Raw genomic sequence first — 17,754 nt, forward strand, 5'->3', positions numbered from 1 at the left:
TTGTATGCCCTTGAGTTTAGAAGACTGAGAGGGGATCTGACTGAGCCATATAAGATTATTAAAGGATTGGACACTCTGGAGGCAGGAAACATGTTTCGCTGATGGGTGAGTGCCGAACCAGAGGACACAGCTTAAAAATACGGGGTAGACCATTTAGGACAGAGATGAGGAGAAACTTCTTCACCCAGAGAGTGGTGGCTGTGTGGAATGCTCTGCCCCAGAGGGCAGTGGAGGCCCAGTCTCTGGATTCATTTAAGAAAGAGTTGGATAGAGCTCTCAAGGATAGTGGAATCAAGGGTTATGGAGATAAGGCAGGAACAGGATATTGATTAAGGATGATCAGCCATGATCATATTGAATGGTGGTGCAGGCTCGAAGGGCAGAATGGCCTCCTCCTGCACCTCTTGTCTATTGTCCTAAAGTTCAAGCTATTCTAATCCCATTTGCCAGCACTTGGCCTGAGACCTGTTTGTTGTGTTGCTGTAAGTTCTCATCTAAAGATTTTTTCAATGCTGTGATGGCCCCTGCCTCTATTGTCCACTCAGACAATGATTTCCATTTGGCCACCACCCTCTGGGTGAAAATAAAACCTCTTCCTTAAATCCCCACCAAACCTCTTGTCCCTTACCTTAAATCTATACCCCTATTTGTTGATTCTTTATTAAATAGAAAGATTTCTTCCACCAACCCTGTTTAGTGAGTTGTCAGAGGCTGGTACAATTACAACATTTAAAAGGCACCTGGATGGGTACATGAATAGGAATGGTTTAGAGGGATATGGGCTAAGTGCTAGCAAATGAGACTAGATTAATTTAGGATATCTGGTAGGCATTGACAAGTTGGACTGAAGGGTCTGTTTCTGTGCTGTACGTCTCTATGGCTCTGACTCTATACCCCTTATAATTTTGTGCACCTCAATCAGGTCCCCTTCTCTACACTCAGGAAAACAATCTCAGTCTATGCAGCCTGTCTGTTCATAGCTGAATCAATCCAACCTAGGCACTGTCCTAGTGAAATTCCTCTGAACCTTCCCTCATGCAATCACATCCTTCTCATAGTGGGGCAACTAGAACTGTGCACAGACTAGCTGTAGCCAAACAAACACTTTATAGGGAGTTCCATCATAACCTGCCAGTTCTTTATTCAACCATAGAATCCCAAGGAAAAAGGCCATTCTCTCCATTAGGTCTGCAACAACCCTTCAAAAGGCAGCCCCAGCCCCCCCACCTATCTATCCCTTAAAGCTCACAGTTAGCACGCCAACCCACCTAACTGGCACATTTTTGGATAGTGGAGGAAACCAGAGCACCCGCAGAACTCATGGAAACATGGAGAGAAGGTGAAAATTGCACTTGGACAGACAACCAAAGCTGGAATTGAACCTAGGTCCTTGGTGCTGTGAGACAGCAGTGCTAACCACTGTGCCCACTCTTGCTGGCAACTAATGCCTCAACTAATAAATGCAAGTAACTATATGCCTTCTTAACCACCTTATCCACCTCAGTTGCTTTTTCTGATTATTTTCTATACCTGAAGCAGGAGAATCTACATTTCAAGCATAAAGCCCTTCATCAGGAATGAGGCTCATGGCCCAAGGGGGCTGAGAGATAAAAGGCCGGGGGGGCGATGCGAGGTGGAAGGTAGCTGGGCATGCAATACGTAGATGAAGGTGAGGATGAAGGTGATGGGTTGGAGAGGAGGATGGAGTGGATAGGTGAGAGGAAGATGGACAGGTAGGTGCCGAGTTGGAAGGTTGGATCTGGGACAAGGTGAGGGGAGGTGAAATGAAATGAGAAAACTGGTGAAATCTGCATTGATCCTGTGTGGTTGGAGAGTCCCATGGCATGAAGATATAGATTTCACCAGTTTCCTCATTTCCCTTCCCCCCACCTTATCCAAGATCCAACCTTCCAATTCGGCACCACCCTCTTGAACTATCCTACCTGTCCATCTTCCTTCCCACCTATCCGCTCCATCCTCCTCTCTGACCTATCACCTTCACCCTCACCTTTGTCTACCTATCGCATTCCCAGCTACCTTTACCCAGCCTCACCTCTCCTCCCATTTATCTCTCAGCCCCCTTGGGCTACCAGCCTCAATCCTGATGAAGGGTTTTACGCTCGAAACATTGATTCTCCTGCTCCTCAGATGCTGCCTGACCGGCTGTGCTTTTACAGCACTGCATTTTTTGACTCTGATCTCCAGCATCTGCAGTCCTCACTTTCTCCCTGTTTTCTACACCTGTAAATGACATTTTAATAATGTCTGTACCTTGATCCCCAAGTCTCTCTGAACCTCCACTGTTTTGAATTTTTCATCATTTGCAAAATACCTGTACAGATTCAAGTGGAAACACTGAAATCCATTTGCCCAGCTATTCAACATATCCAAATGTTTGTAATTTATTGTTTCCATGTATGTTGCTCTCAGAACCAGTTGCCTTGTGTCAACAATAAATGTGGAGTTGTGTTTTTTTAACCCAGCTAAATTGTTCAAAAATGCAGTGAACAGTTCAGACTCAAAACTGATACTTGCAGGACACCTCTCATCCATTTAGATCCTCACCGCTGGAGGATTTTATCCTTAATATCCATACTAATATTCAGCACTGAATATCCAACATGAAGGAATATTCTGATGATGTAACATCACTGGATAGTGTACTGGTGGTGAACGGGAGGGGATTGAGTCAAATGGGAGTTGCCCTAATCAGGGGAACTTCTGTGTTCTCGATGCTGTTGAGATAGTTCAGAGTTGTTGCAGATGTTCTCTTCCGTGTGAGTGGGAGGTGATTATCTGACCTGAGCGTTCTCGACTGTTGGGGGGATTGGAGTGGCTTGGAGGGGAGTTCTCCCAGCTCCTCAGGTTGATCATCCATGTGTTATTTTTGGCTGAAGACACTTTAACATTGTGTCTCGGTCTTGTGTGCTGGTCTCCAGCATGGCTGTAAATGGAGGTGTTCATAGAGCTGCCTTCTCCTGTTACTGGACTGGTAGTCCACAGTTCTCAACAATAGGTGATAGGAATACCGAACTTTGCTCAGTTCTGATCCTGTGGGCTGTTTAGCTATGTTTATTACCTACTACATTCAGTTTTTGTCTGCATGTTACCCTCTGTCGTACATTCATTCAGTTCAATTCTGCATTTGAAAGTGTCCCGAATGCAGCTCCTGACCTGCCTGATTACTGGTTTGACGTAATCATGAAATGAGGACTGTGCTGAGCTGTGAGATTGTGGTTGAGTACAGTCCTGCTGCTGATGACTCACTTGGACACCTAGTTTTGGGATCTTAGTTACCTAGTGATGATTAACATGAAGAAGTACTCATTCTTCAGTTGGGAGGGCACTATGTGAGCAGATCTTATCGACATGTGCTCTGTGAGATTTGTCACTTCACCTTCCTTCTACAGTGCTCGGCATTCCTCCAGATGGCTTAGATTGTACTAACCCGGGAGGGGTAACTTCAGTCCAGGCTGGCATGGTCTGGTGTGTTAGCCCCCACTGCTGGTCCTGAGGAAGGAGGACTGACCTCCTTGGTTTGTTAATAGAGTTTAAATTCCAGCAGTTAGTGTGGTGGTATTTGAACATATACCTTGAAAGCATTAACCTGGGTCTCTGGATTAGTAGTCCAATAATATATCAGTGATATACTGTTCATTGATAGACTGTTCCACAGTGAGTGCCAGGTCTGCTGTTCCCCTGGGGGGATTATATGTAAATCATTGCACCACCCAGTACTTCCAAGTCCCCCCAAGACTGCAAAGCGAGTGACAATTCTTCTCTTCTACCGTTGTTGGGGATTGGGAGTTTGGGATGTTCCCAGTTTGATATGATTCAGTGAGTATCATCACTAATTGACCAAACTATGGGTCAGCTTTCCTCACTTAGGCACTTGTCATTCTTGGTAAGAGAAACTTTACAGACTTCACTGGGCTGAGCTCACCTTCATTGTATCCTGACATCTAAAACTTTCTCTACTAGATCTTCAAGAGTACAATACAGTTCTCAGTGAATTAATAGCCCATTTTGCACTCTTCCCAACTGTCTTTTCCATTGTCCTCAAGGCAACTGGGAAGGTAGACAAAGAAAGTAATCACATTATCTGCTCCTGATCATTATCCAGTGTTCCTGGTCAAAACAGAGGTCAAGTAAGGAAAAAGAGAGAATTTACATCTGATTCTCCCACACAGAAATGACAGACTGGCACTAACTGGGACTTCCACTGAAGAAGGGATGTTGAGCTATAACTGGACTTATAATCCAGAGACCCAGGATAATGCTTTAAGGGCATGTGGGCGGCACGGTGGCACAGTGGTTAGCACTGCTGTCTCACAGCGCCAGAGACCCGGGTTCAATTCCCGCCTCAGGCGACTGACTGTGTGGAGTTTGCACGTTCTCCCCGTGTCTGCGTGGGTTTCCTCCGGGTGCTCCGGTTTCCTCCCACAGTCCAAAGATGTGCTTTTGCCTATGTGTTCTACCACACAGACTGCTGGAATTTAAATTCAATTAACAAACCTGGAATTAAAAGTGAGTCTGAGTAATGGAATTGTGTTAACTGTTATAAAAACCGATTGGGGCACACCTGAAGGAGAGGAAACCTGCGTCCTTACTTGGGTCTGACCTACATGTGACTCCACATGCACAGCAATGTAGTTGACTCTGAAACACTCTCTGAAGGGGTTACTCAGTCGGATCAAAACTACTGCAAAGCCACAAAGGAAAGAAATAGGACAGACCACCCAGTATCAACCCCAGTCCTGGAAATTTCAGCAACTAACACAGCCCTGTCAACCCTACAGAGTTCTCCTCACTTACTAATTGTTGGAAGCTTCTGTCAAAATTGGAAGATCTGTCCCACAGATTAGTCTGCCAGCAGAGTCATTCTCACAGAATCACATGGAAGAGACACTGTCCAAGCTAGGACAATCACCGTCCCTGTATATACTCAATGAAACTGACAATGCGGTATGCTGTGAGGAACATGTTGTCCTGGGAGTCCTCAACATTGACTCCTTACTCTATCCAGTCGCATTGGTTCAGGTCATCAGAAAAGAAAACCTCCTGATTACAATCAATATTCACTAACAATTGTGGCTGAGCAGAACCACTATCGATCAACAACATAGCTGCTAGACTGGGATTTCAGCAATGGTGAGGGAACCAACTAGAGGGGCTACTTTACCTTGTCAATCTACATGTTCTTGGCAGTATTGGTGGGAGTGACCAATACACAGTTCTTGTGGAGACAAAACCCCACATTATGCATCAGGATTGTATTCAAACACGTAACCTCGTGGCCTGGCATACCCCTATTTTACTGTTACTATCAAGCCAGGGGACCAACCCTGGTTCAATGAAGAGCTCTGGGGGCATGCTGGGAGCAGTTTTAGACATTCCTAAAAATGATGTAACAAGCTGGCAAAGCCAGAGTAGAAGACTACCTGCACACCAAACAGCAGGAGCAGTATACAATCAACAGAGCTAAGTGATACCACTATTAACGGTTCAGATTTAAGCTCTACAGTACTGCCACATTCACTCGTGAATGGTGGTGGACAACTAAATAACTGGCTGGGGTAGTGGCTCCAGAAATATCCCCATCCTCAATGATGGGGGATTCCAGCATATCAAAAGATGCATCTCCTCCAGTTGACTTCTGGGAGCTTCCCAGCAACACGGTTGCCAGTCTTTGGCCAATTTGATTCACTCCATGTAATATCAAGAAATGGCTAAAGGCACTGGATACAAAGGCCCTAGGCGCTGACAGCATCCTGACCAAAATATTGAAGATTTCTGCTCCAGAACTAGCTCTGCCCCTGACAAAGCTATGCAGTGTAGCCGCAAGATTGGCATCTATCCACTAATTTGAAAAAAACTCTCCAGATATTCCTGTTCATAAATCCAACCTAATCATTTTGAATCCTCTCAGTCAACTGTCAATCAGCAAATGATGGAAGGTATTACGACAGTATTACTTACTCCCCAGTGGCCTGTCCAGTAATACTTAATTTGGGCTTTTCCAGTGTCAGTCAATGGCAGCAATGTGTATCATCTACAAGATGTACTACAGCAACCTATAAAGGCTGCTGCAATAAGAATTACCGAGCCTGTGACCTTTACTGTCCAGGAGGACAGGGAAGCAGATCCCTTGGAACACCATGATCTTCAAGTTCTCCTCCAAGCCTGGAACTCCCTCCCTAACAGCTCTGTGGATATGTCCATACAATATAGACTGCAGTGATTTATGGAGATGGGCAGCAATGCCCACATCCTCTTAAAGTATAAACAAAACGTCTGAGGAGTCAACCCTTTCACAAGGGAGGAGAGAGAATTGGAGGAAATTAGCACAAAAATACTGGATAATTCAAATTTTCTGCATCCGAATTATTTTGCTTTAATTGGAGGCATTCATATTCTTTTCTTGTTTTGCAGATGGATTGCACTGTACTGCACCAGAGAAGACAGAGAGGATAGGCACTGCAGATAGATTCTGACCATCTCTAAAGAACAACTGCACAACTGTGGGAAGACCTCCAGTATTCCAGCATTGCTTACCACAGAGAAGGCTGGGCAGTGAAATCATTTGGTCGGGGGAGCTTTGACATATCATCAGATCTGAAACTGGTCAGTGATGTGGAGCCTTCTGTCAGAACCAACCTTTCCGAAGATTCGGCTGTGGGTGATCGGTCAGGAAGAAGTGTGAATGGACTCAAGATGTGGTGAGAGCTTCAGTCAAATATTGAGCCTTATGAACCATTGACTTATTCCTACAGGTGAGAGGCTGTTCAAGTGTGAGGGGAACTCCACAGGCTTGTTAAGATCTCCTGACACAAAAGGCACATATATTGCATGACTATTAAAATAACAGCAGGTACATGGAAGAGAAACCTTTTAAGTGTGAGGTCTGTGACCGAACCTTTGCACAATCATGGACACTCATGAATCACAGACGCATTCACACCGGGGAGAAACCATTCAAGTGTGAGGTGTGTAACCATGGCTTTGTACAATCATCAGGCCTGGTGAACCACCGGCGGATTCACACTGGGGAGAAACCATTCACATGCAAGGTATGCAACAAATCATTCTCACGGTCATGGACTCTTCATGTGCACCAACGTGTTCACACAGGGGAGAAACCATTCAGGTGTGATGTGTGTGACAAATCATTCTCAGATGCATCAACACTCCAAAAACACCAACGCATTCACACGGGGGAGAAACCATTCACGTGTGAGGTGTGTGACAAATCATTCTCAAAGTCATCAACCCTCCTCGTGCACCAACGCATTCATACAGGGGAGAAGCCATTCACATGTGAGGCCTGCATAAAGTCATTCTCATCACTATCAGATCTCCGCAAACATCAACGTATTCACACAGGTGAGAAACCATTCAAGTGTGAGGTATGTGACAAATCATTCTCGTCATCATCAGATCTCCACAAACATGAACGGATTCATACAGGGGAGAAGCCTTTCAGGTGTGTTGTGTGTGACAAATCATTCTCCTTGCTGTCGAATCTCCGCACACACCAACGTATTCATACTGGGGAGAAACCGTTCAGGTGCAAGGCATGCAATAAATCATTCTCTGATTCATCAAGACTTCTGCTTCATCAGAGGATTCACACAGGGGAGAAACCATTCACATGCAAGGTATGCAACAAATCATTCTCACGGTCATGGACTCTTCATGTGCACCAACGTGTTCACACAGGGGAGAAACCATTCAGGTGTGATGTGTGTGACAAATCATTCTCAGATGCATCAACACTCCAAAAACACCAACGCATTCACACGGGGGAGAAACCATTCACGTGTGAGGTGTGTGACAAATCATTCTCAAAGTCATCAACCCTCCTCGTGCACCAACGCATTCATACAGGGGAGAAGCCATTCACATGTGAGGCCTGCATAAAGTCATTCTCATCACTATCAGATCTCCGCAAACATCAACGTATTCACACAGGTGAGAAACCATTCAAGTGTGAGGTATGTGACAAATCATTCTCGTCATCATCAGATCTCCACAAACATGAACGGATTCATACAGGGGAGAAGCCTTTCAGGTGTGTTGTGTGTGACAAATCATTCTCCTTGCTGTCGAATCTCCGCACACACCAACGTATTCATACTGGGGAGAAACCGTTCAGGTGCAAGGCATGCAATAAATCATTCTCTGATTCATCAAGACTTCTGCTTCATCAGAGGATTCACACAGGGGAGAAACCATTCACATGCAAGGTATGCAACAAATCATTCTCACGGTCATGGACTCTTCATGTGCACCAACGTGTTCACACAGGGGAGAAACCATTCAGGTGTGATGTGTGTGACAAATCATTCTCAGATGCATCAACACTCCAAAAACACCAACGCATTCACACGGGGGAGAAACCATTCACGTGTGAGGTGTGTGACAAATCATTCTCAAAGTCATCAACCCTCCTCGTGCACCAACGCATTCATACAGGGGAGAAGCCATTCACATGTGAGGCCTGCATAAAGTCATTCTCATCACTATCAGATCTCCGCAAACATCAACGTATTCACACAGGTGAGAAACCATTCAAGTGTGAGGTATGTGACAAATCATTCTCGTCATCATCAGATCTCCACAAACATGAACGGATTCATACAGGGGAGAAGCCTTTCAGGTGTGTTGTGTGTGACAAATCATTCTCCTTGCTGTCGAATCTCCGCACACACCAACGTATTCATACTGGGGAGAAACCGTTCAGGTGCAAGGCATGCAATAAATCATTCTCTGATTCATCAAGACTTCTGCTTCATCAGAGGATTCACACAGGGGAGAAACCATTCACATGCAAGGTATGCAACAAATCATTCTCACGGTCATGGACTCTTCATGTGCACCAACGTGTTCACACAGGGGAGAAACCATTCAGGTGTGATGTGTGTGACAAATCATTCTCAGATGCATCAACACTCCAAAAACACCAACGCATTCACACGGGGGAGAAACCATTCACGTGTGAGGTGTGTGACAAATCATTCTCAAAGTCATCAACCCTCCTCGTGCACCAACGCATTCATACAGGGGAGAAGCCATTCACATGTGAGGCCTGCATAAAGTCATTCTCATCACTATCAGATCTCCGCAAACATCAACGTATTCACACAGGTGAGAAACCATTCAAGTGTGAGGTATGTGACAAATCATTCTCGTCATCATCAGATCTCCACAAACATGAACGGATTCATACAGGGGAGAAGCCTTTCAGGTGTGTTGTGTGTGACAAATCATTCTCCTTGCTGTCGAATCTCCGCACACACCAACGTATTCATACTGGGGAGAAACCGTTCAGGTGCAAGGCATGCAATAAATCATTCTCTGATTCATCAAGACTTCTGCTTCATCAGAGGATTCACACAGGGGAGAAACCATTCACATGCAAGGTATGCAACAAATCATTCTCACGGTCATGGACTCTTCATGTGCACCAACGTGTTCACACAGGGGAGAAACCATTCAGGTGTGATGTGTGTGACAAATCATTCTCAGATGCATCAACACTCCAAAAACACCAACGCATTCATTGTAAACAACTCGTCAGCATATTGCTGGACCCCAGAACTATACAAACAACATCACAATGGTGTCAAATTTCTTGATTTCAAAATATATTTTGTAACAGTTCTTTCTCATTTCAGTCCACAGTTTTAAATCACATGAAAATGAAAAGATATGCTCTTTACAGAACCAAAGTGTTTTTTCAAAAATCAATTATAGCTTCATGGCCAGCATTATTGAGACTAGATTTAATTTCCAGATTTATTCATGGTATTTAAATTCCATCAGCGTGTCAAATTTCTTGATTTCAAAATATATTTTGTAACAGTTCTTTCTCATTTCAGTCCACAGTTTTAAATCACATGAAAATGAAAAGATATGCTCTTTACAGAACCAAAGTGTTTTTTCAAAAATCAATTATAGCTTCATGGCCAGCATTATTGAGACTAGATTTAATTTCCAGATTTATTCATGGTATTTAAATTCCATCAGCTGGTGTAATGGAGCTACCAAGGCAATTACGTTCCTCAGAAAGACAAATGTCATTTCAGAAAACAGCAAACATCACATGAAGAGTCACCAACAACTCAAATACATGCCATGAGAAGAGCTGTGCACTTCACAGATTGTGTGCATTGCTGTGAATAGACAAAAAACATTGGAACAGACTGGAAATCAACTGTTTTTTTTTTCCCATTCATTTTATGTTTGGACCAATTTGCAACAGTATTTTTTTAATAAAATGGAATATTGGATAAAAATCTTTTTTTGTACTGCGGCTTCTAACATCCACATGAGCTCAATATCATTGTATGTAAATTAGGAATTGAGGGCAGTTACCATTTTACCATCTGGAACATTACTTGAAATTCAAATGGATGGAAGTATTTCTGAAGCACCAAGAGTTTCCTGAAGCTTGTGAAAGTGAGCGATGAACGGGAGGTGACTTTGAGCAGATCAGGTGGAGATTTAAACTTATCTGAATATATTTCAGTTATTGCAGCTACTATCTCAGTTTCTTTGCAGACGTTTGTCAGAGCTTTCAAGTGAGGGATTAGCATTATTCATCCTCAAAGGCTTTGAAGTTGACAATATCAGAGGAAGTGGCAGAGGAAGGGTACAATTACACCATTTAAAATATTGTACATGGATAGGAAATATTTAGAGGGATATAGGCCAAAAACAGGCAAACGGGACTAGTTCATTTTAGGAAACTGGTCAGCATGCACAAGTTGGGCTCCAGGGCTTGTTTCCATGCAGTATGAGTTGAAAAAAAGAAAAGAGTAGGAGTGAAGATAGAACCAGTACTTAGAACCTCTGATGCAGAAAGTGAGCCTGGGACTTGGGGACTGTGTTTAAATTGGGGAGTGAGAGACTGAAGGATCTGGAGGTGACCAGCTTCGACAAAGTAAGTGAAGGGTCAATTTGAATGAGAGATTGATGTAGGGCAAGGATACTTGTGACTTTGGTTTGATTTGGGGGTGGGGGGGGAGAGGGTGTGGTCATGGTGGTGACTTTTTAATGAAAGATCATCTCATCTTTATATGTTAATGACACTTCCAGCATTTTTTGATTCAATTTTTTAAAACCTATACGCAGATCATTTGGCCCAACTGCTTTCACCTGGCGCTTATGCTCCACACGAACTTTCTCCCTCCCTATTTTTTCTCACCTCTCAGCAGATTGTTCTTTTTTTTCCCCTCATGGTTTTATCTGGCTTCTCATCAATTGCATCTAAACTATTTCCTCAACCATTCCCATTGGGAGCAAGTTCCACATTCTTGTGTTTCTCATGGTGAAGAAGTTTATCCTGAATTCTTCATTAGACTTATTATCGACCGACTAATTTTGGACTCCTCCACACAAGTGGAAACACTTTTTATCTATTTACCCCAAAGTCTTCATTTATAATGCATCATTGTAAAGATTTCTGTCATGTCACCCTTCGGCCTTCTCTTTTCTGCGGAGAAGAGTGCTGGTTTGTTGAGTCTTTCCTGATAGTTACAATCTCTCAATTCTCAGTCTCATCCTTATCAATGCTTTTTCATACCTCCTCCAGTTTCTTTTGAATATGAAGGATTAGAACTGTCCACAGTGCTCGGAGTGTGGTCCAAGCAAGATTCTAAACAAGTTCAACATAACTACTCTGCTTTTCAATTCTATTCCTCAAGAGAGGACCACAGTGCTATAGTTTATTTAGACTTGTCAATATACTTTTGTGATCAACAAGGCTTAAATTATTAAATTGTACTGCACATTGAGTACAGGAGTTGCGGCTGTACAGGACATTGGTTAGGCCACTATTGGAATATTGAGTGCAGTTCTGGTCTCCTTCCTATCGGAAAGATGTTGTGAAACTTGAAAGGGTTCAGAAAAGATTTACAAGGATGTTGCCAGGGTTGGAGGATTTGAGCTATAGGGAGAGGCTGAACAGGCTGGGGCTGTTTTCCCTGGAGCGTCGGAGGCTGAGGGGTGACTTTATAGAGGTTTACAAAATTATGAGGGGCATGGATAGGATAAATAGGCAAAGTCTTTGTCCTGGGGTTGGGGAGTCCAGAACTAGAGGGCATAGGTTTAGGGTGAGAGGGGAAAGATATAAAAGAGACCGCAGGGGCAACTTTTTCACGCAGAGGGTGGCACATGCATGGAATGAGCTGTCAGAGGAAGTGGTGGAGGCTGGTACAATTGCAGCATTTAAGAGGCATTTGGATGGGTATATGAATAGGAAGGGTTTGGAGGGATATGGGCTGGGTGCTGGCAGGTGGGACTAGATTGGGTTGGGATATCTGGTCAGCATGGACGGGTTGGACCGAAGGGTCTGTTTCCATGCTGAACATCTCTATGAGTCTATATGTTCTGTGACAACAGGCTTAATTTAAATGTACAATATAGATGTTGTTGAGAAAGTCTTTTGAGGGCCAATACTGTAATGTAGCATCAAGAGAAAAACAGAAATGGTCAAAGGGAAGGTAGGGCCATTTTGCATCTTTGGGTTCCAGTGAGTTGACTTTTAGCAGTAAATAGAAGCCAAGATAATGGTACTGGTTAGCTTGAAGAATGATCTGATCACAGGTCTCCAGTCAAAAAGGTACACTTTTCGTGAGATTCTTTTGGAGATGCCGGAGCACTCTTCCCCAGGGGAATTATAAGTAAAGGGCGCAAGAGAAGGTTACATTATTGTGCGGAAGATAGGAGTAGATAGAACACAGGGTCTAGTGAGAGGGAGGAACTGAAGGTAATCAATATGATTAGGGAAATTGTGTTGGGGAAATTGATTAGAATAAGGGCTGATAAATACACAGAAGCTGGTAATCTACATCCTGTTAAGAAAGCGGCCCGAGAAATAGTGAATGCATTGATGGTCATTTTCTAAAACTTAATTTGATTTATGATTCTAACATATACCTAGGTACAGTGAAAAGTTTTGTTTTGCGTGCAGTACAGACAGATCATATCATACAAAATACCTTTGGGTAATAGAATAGAGCAAAGAATACAGCATTACAGCTGCAGAGAAGGTGCACAAGAGCGAGATCAACATTAAATATGAAACTTGAGAGATCGATTCAGAAATCTAATAACAGCATGGAGGAAGCTTTTCTTGAGTCTGTTGCTACATGTGTTTGAGCTTATGTATCTTCTGCCTGATAGAAGAGGTTGGATGAGGTTATAACCAGGGTGGGAGGGGTCTTTGATTATGTTGGCTACCTTCCCATCAACAAGTATAATGGAGTTAATGGATGTAAGGTTGATTTGCATGATGGACTGGGCTGTATTCACAACTCTCTGTAGTTTCTTATGGTCCTGAACACAGGAGTTGTCAGACCAAGCCGTGATGCATCCGCATAGAATGCTTTCTGTTTTGCATCTCTGAAAATTGGTGAGAGTCTTTATGGACATGCCAAATTTCCTTAGCCTCCTGAGGAAGTACAGGCATTGTTGTGCTTTCTTGATTGTAGCGTCAACGTGGGTGAACCAGGACAGATTGTTAGTGATTGTCATCCCGAGGAACTTGACGCTTTCGACCGTCTCCACCTCAGCACCATTGATGCAGACAGGAGTGTGGTCTCCACCTTGCTTTCTGAAGTCTTTCATTTTGGTGATGTTGAGGGAGTGATTGTTATTTTTACACCATTCCACCGAGCACTGTATCTCTTTCCTGTATTCTGTCTCTTCATTGTTTGAGATCAGACCTACAATGGTGGTGTCATCAGTGAACTTGTAGATGGAGTTAGCACAGAATTTGGCGACAGTCATGGGTGTAAAGTGAGGGGCTGAGTTTGCAGCCTTGCGGGGCACCGGTGTTAAGGATTATCATGGAGGAGGTGTTGTTGCCTGTTCTCACTGATTGCAGTCTGTGGGTCAGGAAGTTGAGGATCCAATTGCAGAAGACGGAGCAGAGACCTAGGTCTTGAAGTTTGGATATTGTTGGTTGGAATTATGGAATCAAGGTCAATAGATGCTGGAACAGCTTCTATGATTGGCAGGTAGCTAATGTAACTCCAATATTTAAAGAACAAGGTAAAGAGAAAACAGGGATTTATCAACTGGTTAGTCTGACATCAATATTGGGGAAATATCACACCATGAGTACTGTGTGTAGTTTTGGTCTCCTTATCTGAGGAAGGATATTCTGGCTATGGAGGGAGTGCAACAAAGGGTTTACCAGGCTGACTCCTGGGATGGCAGGACTGACATATGAAGAGAGACTGGATAGACTAAGACTATATTCACTGGAGTTTATAAGAATGAGGGGCGTTTCATAGATAGCTATAAAATTCTAATAGGACTAGACACGGTAAATGCAGAATATTCCCAATGTCTGGGAGCCCAGAAGCAGAGATCACAGTCTAAGGATACAGGGTCTGCATTTAGGACCACAATGAGAAATTTCTGCACCCAGAGAGTGATGAGCTTGTGAAAGTCTCTGCCAGACAAACTGGGTGAGGCAAAATATTGTATGTTTTCAAGAGGACTTAAGTATAGTTCTGAGGGCCAAAGGAATCAAAGGATAAGTGTCAAAGCGGGAGCAGGGGAGATAAGTTGGGTGACCATGATCAAATTGAATGGCCTGAAGGAGAGAATGGCTTCCTCTTGCCCCGATAAATCCAGTGTTGGGATCAGCTTTAGAAAACAGTATAACGGCTAAAGGGCCTTAACAGAATGTGAATAGGTTTCATGAGGATGCTACTTTTGAGAGAGAGAGAGAGAGAGCAAGAGGGAGAGAGAGGGCGCAAGGGGCATTCCACACAACAGCTTTAGGTGTGCAGTTTCCAAAGTTAAGGTGGACTGAGGAACTAGTGTTGAAGTTTTAAAAGTGCAACAGATTGTATGTTAGAGTTAAGTTGACAAAACTAAAATCTTGAAGAACATCATGACTCAAGAAACTAGGTTTGATTATATTCCCTACAATGTGGAAACAGGCCCCTCGGTCCAACCAGTCCACACCGACCCTCCGAAGAGTAACCCACCCAGACTCATTTCCTTCCGACTAATGCACCTAACACTATGGGCAATTTAGCATGGCCAATTCATCTGACCTGCACGTCTTTGGACCATGGGAGGAAACCGGAGCACCTGGAGGAAACCCACACAGACACGGGGAGAATGTGTAAACTCCACACAGAGGCTGGAATCAAACCTGGGACCCTGGTGCTGTGAAGCAGCAGTGCTAACCACTGAGCCACCAGGTCCGAGATCCACCAGAAAGATAGTTCAACATGTAGAACTTGTGTAACAGGTCATCTTTACTGTCCAATAAGCTTTGTCAGCTTACATTTTAAATCAATTATTTTCATTTTTGTCAATAAGTTACCAAATGAGCATTTCTTACCCTGGGGTTTACTATAGAGTTCAAATGCTACTTTTAACCTTAACCATGCACAACTTGTAAACCTGACCATTACTCACCCCCAATATAGCCAATTAAATTAATTTGACAACATGAACACAAATTGTTATTTTCAAACCTCTATCATCACTTCATAATCTCTATCCCTCCATTAAAGTGCACACAACTCAGCTCTTCTAATTTTACTGTGATTCACAGAAATTTGTTCAAGACTCCTGCAAATCTATTCCTATTCTACTCCTACATTAGGAGTTATAAACTGTCATGAAAAGAACTCCTGACATTATTACAAGCAATTGAAATTCCGGCCTGTCTTTGTATTTCTGTAAATAATTCTCACACAGCATCTGTTACGTGGGAATGAACTGGAAATCTCTTGAGTTACACAGAATAAAAGATCTGGAGTTTTTGTCTATTTTATGAACAGCCATGTAACATACCCAACTGGGACTGCAGTAATGGTTTTAGAACCCAAGTATTAGTACAGACAAATCAGGATGAGAAATGCATTATTAGTAGATTAGTGATTAAATTCCCTACAGTGTGGCAACAGGCCCTTCGGCACAAAAAGCCCACACCGACCTACCGAAGAGTAACCCACCCAGTCCCATTTCCCTCTGACTAATGCACCTAACACTACGGGCAATTGAGCACAGCCAGTTCACCTAACCTGCACATCTTTGGACCGTGGGAGGAAACCGGAACACCCGGAGGAAACCCACGCAGACACGGGGAGAATATACAAACTCCGCACAGACAGTCGCCCAAGGCTGGAAGTGAACCTGGGATCCTAGTGCTATGAGGCAGTAGTGCTAACCACTGAGCCCCATGGATCCACAAAGCTTCCCAAATATGCATGATGTGATTACAAGACAAAAACATGGGTGTAACTGAACTGCTGTTGCCTTGTTCAAGCAAGAATGGTGGAGAGAGAAACTGTGATTGCATTTGTGATACACTTGGCACTGAACAACAGATCGAAACAAATTTAACAGCAAATTCTACTTCAGAATCAGTCTCTAATAAAACTATATTGAACAAATTAATTCATAAATAAATCTCCAGTAAGAAAGGCTTTTATGTGCTGAGATACATGTGACAGAAACATTTTAAACATCTTCATAATAATTTATAATGTCTTGTGCGAGCTACTGAAATAAATACCCTCAATTACTCAAATTATATTGCAGCTCAAAAAAAGCAAGAAGGCTTTGACAGTTTTATTCCCCAAAGTGATCTCTGTGTCACTGATTGGTTTTGTCATAAATATTGCCCATATTTCATTCCCAAACTCACTTTGACATTGGACATATTTCACTGCACTGATTGATTCACCTTTCAGTATCCAGACTGGTTACTCAGTCAGAACACTCTGATAGGATAATCAGGGATTCCGGGATGTGCTCGTGAAATTAAATTTGAACACATTTTTGTGTGTGAGGTGGAGTAATGGAGGGTCAAAATAAATCTCTGACATGACCAAAGTGTATCAGTTCAGGGAAATCAACTCAGAGAAAACAATCACTCTGAATGGAAGGGGAAATGTTTGTGAGAGAATCTTGGCGAAAGGAGAATGGCAGGGAGTTCAGAAACTCACATGGCACGTTGCCTCCACCTGACTTCTCACTTTGCTGATATGCTCCTCCCAAGACTTGGCACACGTCCCAGCCCCCCCCCGAACCAAATACCCAGCACCTTCAGGTGGTCGGTCCTGACGGTGAAGGGGATCGAGGATTGGTCGGCCCAGTTCCCGAAGAGCATGGTCTCACTCTTGCCTCGGTCTACCTTGGCCCCCGAGGCCCTTTCAAAATGGTCACATATGCACATGAGTCTGCGCACGGACAGCGGATCTGAGCAGAAAACGGCGACGTCATCCATGTACAGGGAAGCCTTAACCTGCAGGCCCCCGCTGCCAGGAATAGTCACCACTCTCAGGCTCGCATCCTTCCTGATGGACTCGGCAAATGGCTCTATGCAGCACGCAAACAAGGCAGGAGAGAGAGGGCAGCCCTGCCTGACTCCAGATCTGACTGGGAAGCTATCTGATTCCCACCCATTGATTGAGACTGCACTGACAATGTTGGTGTAGAGCAGTCTGATCCAATTACTGATTCCCTCCCCGAAGCCCATTTTGGAGAGGACATCCCTCATATATGTATGCGATATCCTGTCAAAGGCTTTCTCCTGGTCCAGGCTGATCAGGCAGGTGTCCAACCCTCTGTCCTGCACGTAGGCGATCGTATCCCTGAGGAGTGCGAGACTCTCAGCGACCCTCCTGCCCGGCACAGCACAGGTTTGGTCAGGGTGAATCACCAACCCCAGAGCAGACCTGACCCGGTTGGCGATGACCTTTGACAGAATTTTGT

General features: G+C 43.8%; 1 protein-coding gene across 5 annotated transcripts in view; it reads left to right on the top strand.

The window, feature by feature from the left end:
- Nucleotides 1-17,754, top strand: part of LOC122541578 (zinc finger protein 271-like) — a 652,600-nt gene that overhangs the window by 610,522 nt on the left and 24,324 nt on the right. Inside the window, exons 2-3 of one of the 5 annotated variants that reach the window (XM_043678411.1) lie at nucleotides 6,433-8,246; nucleotides 8,583-9,811. In XM_043678411.1, the coding sequence (XP_043534346.1) occupies nucleotides 6,876-8,246; nucleotides 8,583-9,638 (2,427 nt within the window). In that variant the 5' untranslated portion in view covers nucleotides 6,433-6,875 and the 3' untranslated portion in view covers nucleotides 9,639-9,811. Of the gene's footprint in view, nucleotides 1-3,760; nucleotides 3,838-6,432; nucleotides 9,812-17,754 lie in introns of those variants that run through there. The other 4 variants (XM_043678410.1, XM_043678412.1, XM_043678409.1 and 1 more) reach the window with 4 other exon arrangements.

The sequence above is a fragment of the Chiloscyllium plagiosum genome, chromosome 37 (assembly GCF_004010195.1).
Source record: "Chiloscyllium plagiosum isolate BGI_BamShark_2017 chromosome 37, ASM401019v2, whole genome shotgun sequence".
NCBI lineage: Eukaryota > Metazoa > Chordata > Chondrichthyes > Orectolobiformes > Hemiscylliidae > Chiloscyllium > Chiloscyllium plagiosum.